The 3,593-nt window shown below is 47.0% G+C and overlaps 1 protein-coding gene across 1 annotated transcript; it reads left to right on the top strand.

The window, feature by feature from the left end:
* The first annotated feature begins 552 nt into the window (after positions 1 to 552).
* LOC147416649 (uncharacterized) lies at positions 553 to 2,780 on the top strand. Its single transcript, XM_086508197.1, has 2 exons — positions 553 to 1,216; positions 2,542 to 2,780. Exons 1-2 carry the CDS (start codon positions 553 to 555, stop codon positions 2,778 to 2,780), a joined length of 903 nt encoding a protein of 300 aa, XP_086364323.1.
* Positions 2,781 to 3,593: the final 813 nt, after the last annotated feature.

The following is a 3,593-nucleotide window of genomic DNA, read 5'->3' on the forward strand; positions in this document are numbered from 1 at the left end:
GGAAACGAAGGTCAAAATGAGTCCGAATGGAAAATTTGAGGAGACTGAGCTCTATGAGATTATCCAAAGTATTTGTCGACCTATTGATGCTCACCAAAGCTCATTGAAATATCTGAGAAAGCAAGTAGGAGTGTGCTAGTAATGCTTACAACAAAGCCCGAGAGGATGCAACCTGCTCTGATACCAATTGTTGGAAAATAGGGATGCAGGGAAACACACACAGCCTGGAGAAGACAAAGAAAGCTCAAGGCACACAACAGAGAGTAGTATTACTTAGTGTGCAATGAAAGATAATTTAGCCCTAAAATGATGGACGTATATACAATGCACGGGGGGAAACCTCCTAGTGAGGGAAAAAATGCCTCGATGGTCCTACATCACTACCATATATGTATGGTAACAAGCCATGCCCTCAATCCCCCTAGTTGACAACCACAATGCCTACCCCAGGCTATGTATCCCTTCAAACCACAATGCTTGAGTGCCTTACTGAGTCTCTTGAGCAGTCTTAGAGAAGAGAAGGTAGAAGACTTGAAGCAATGGTTTTCAGAAATGGCATGCAAGAGGAGGACAACCTTGACCAAAGAAGATTCCAACAAAGAGGGTCTCCCAAAGTCCTCAGTGTGGCCACGTCTAAGTTTTGCAGCCGTCGTAGCAGCTTTGAGCAAGGCCGATTGCCTGAGACAACTCAAAGTGGTCCTCAATCGAGTCATGGAAGAAAACTGTGACCTCAAAGCTTGCCTTAGCATGCTTGAGGCCCCGTTCAAATCAACGTTGAATGTTGCCACCAACAAGGTAATGGAAGTAGAAGCACATATCACCCAATTTAAATCCACGGTGCTCGCTCAAGTAGAGACATGTGGCAACGGAACTCCAGGGAGAAGCTGCCAAGAAACAAATGCTCTCAAGGTCTGCATTGGCGGACTACCACAAGCATGGGAGGCGGTCAAGGAGGACTTTTCGGAGCGCATCAACTTCCTTAATGAGACCCTCAAGTTGATCAAGCTCAACCCCAACAAGATAGAAATGGTCGATGGAAGCAAGTCGTTACCAAGTGGACACGCCATTCTTGAATTCAAGAAGAGAGAAGATCGACTTAAGCTCTTAGAACAAACTCACCTTCTCAAGGGAATTGAGCTATGGATCACAAAAGAACTCACCCCATCACAATGCAAAAACAAAGGCGAAGAACTCAAGAAAGTGCATGCAACACAAGGCAAAGGACAATGGGTGGTCTACCACGGGGGAAGGCTATCAAACGAGAGTTTTGCTCTCCCAAGCCTTCACCACCCTTTAGCTACTAGTTGTTTTTCCCCTAAGTGACGTGTGTCACGTTTTATTGTATCCAAGATTGCTCACGCTTCTCTTCCCTCTTATCAAGAGGCATCATTTGTATGTTTTGACTCTCTCTCTCTCTCTCCCTCTCTCTTCTCTCTCTCTCTCTCTAAGATGTCGGTGCTTCCTGTAGAGGCTCATTTCATGTCTCTTTGTCACTCGGCCCCGGGGGGATGAGCTGTAGGGCTGACGATGGGGGACCAAGGGGTGATGTGCGTGAGGGTTGGGCATAGGAATGGGGGAGAATGGAGAGGTTTTAACTTTTTGATTTGGGGAGAATCTTTCGTGACTAATTAATGGGTTCTGTGATTTTAGACCGGGTGGGTAAGGGGTCAGGGCTTGGGAATGTTGGGTTGTACTGCAGTGTCAAGCACCGTTCACAATAGGACCTTCCTACCTTGCACAGTCACGTGCTATCACCATCGCCATCGCCATCGCCATCGATCTCAACTCCTCCCTAAAGTCTTGCAACACAGAGGACGTCCTTGAATCAGAAAGCATTCATTTTCTCCTTCTCTGTCACTCGCCGTGTAGCTACAACTCAGCTCGTCATGTCTACCTTACTCATCATCTCTACCTTGCTCCTTTTTGCTTCCTATTCCCGTGTGCTCGTGGTCTCAGTGCCTTTCTCTCTACTTGTCAGCTTTTTGTGCTCGCCATCACCTTTCTTGGGCACCCCCAGGGTCTGCATGCATTCTCCTCTCATCTTCGGCGGTACCTTTGGCGGTTGCTTTAGTGACCATCTTCGGTGTTAGCTCATATTAGGCTGTTGTGCCTTCCCTAGGGGCTGATCCCACCTTGGTGCGTGTCGGTCCGACATCCCCCCCCCCTCCGCCCCCCTCCTCATCATTTTTGACTTCATGACGGATCCTAGCTTCGATTACCTGATGGTGCCGATGGAGGAGGACATCCAAAAGTAAACTATCGGTGCAAGATGACCTCGTATTGATGGACGAAGGGGTAGCGCCTACACCGCGTGCAGCAAACACAAACAGTATGAGGGAGGGAACATTGTTGAAGGGTTCGTCCCTGGGGAGTATTAAAGAATACTCGGGTGAGTTGACTCTCCCGAAAAAAGATGATGCAATTGACTTCAACATTAAAGGGGCAACTTCAAGATCAAGATGCTCAAGATCCGGGAGCCCCAAGGAACCATATGTTCAAACACTAACAAGGTGGCTTTTGGCTCTGGTTCTCTCAAACCAGGCATCTCTTTTGCGAGAATCTTGAAGGGTCCTTCCCCTTTGATCTACAACAAAGCTGCATTGATTGAGGGTGCTAGAGATGAAGGCCATGAGAAACTGAAGAATGTCAAGTCACGACTCGAACAACAACTTAAAGAAAGCACCAGACAGATCGAGACTAGCCCTAGCGATAACAAGAGACCTTGCTCACAGTCAAAATGTGAGGCTTCTCGAAGATGGGATGTTGGATCGAGCGTATAGTGCTCTGAAGAAGTCTCTTCCGCAACAGGAGAAGGTGGAGGAGGCCATTACGGTGGCTAATGCTATGATCTGTAACAAAGAAGTAACCAAACTACGGGAGAGGTTGGTGGAGAAGTAGTGCGTCGCTATGCACATCCCTAATGGACCAAGCAGTGAGATTATCTCGCCACCCAAGATTACGACAGTGTGACAACTATGTTAGCGATGCAAATCCCAGGCCTAAAGAGAGCCAAAAGGGTGAAGGAAGTTGCAAGGGATTCCAAGTCACTTGATAATACTAACGCTTTGAAAGCGAGAAGCACCACCCCACCTCCTGCCCAGCTAAAAGGGATGACCCCTATTGTCCCTCTTCACAATCCCTTTGCAGTTTTGCAAGAGAAGAAAGGTCCTAATCTGGATCCCCTAGGAAACTTCATGCTTTACGTGGGGAACAGAAAAGGACCAATGGAGGAGGAAATCAAGAAAAAAAGCTCCATAGGAGAGTCTTAGGATGAGGAGGAGTTTGTTCCCCTTTCGTAGTAATGGAGGAGCTTATTATCTAGACATGGAATGTTAAGGGGATCAAGACCAAGAAGAAGAGCTCCCTCTTCTGGGAGGAAGTTGAAAAAGGAAAGGAAGTTAACTTCTAGGTTGTGCAAGAACATCACCTCAATGTCGCAAGCAAAAAAAAATAAGCAATGGGAAAGAATTTTTTTTTTAATGGAGAGGGTGGGGATGGGTGCAGTGGTGTAGTGACGGTTGTGGAAAGGGACTTGGAACATATGGTGGTGCTAAATCATCCATCTAGGAGAGTTTTGGAATTCAAGATCAAGT

The sequence above is a fragment of the Adiantum capillus-veneris genome, unplaced genomic scaffold (genome assembly GCF_014529385.1).
Source record: "Adiantum capillus-veneris isolate H3 unplaced genomic scaffold, ASM1452938v2 Hic_scaffold_685, whole genome shotgun sequence".
Taxonomy (NCBI): Eukaryota; Viridiplantae; Streptophyta; class Polypodiopsida; order Polypodiales; family Pteridaceae; genus Adiantum; species Adiantum capillus-veneris.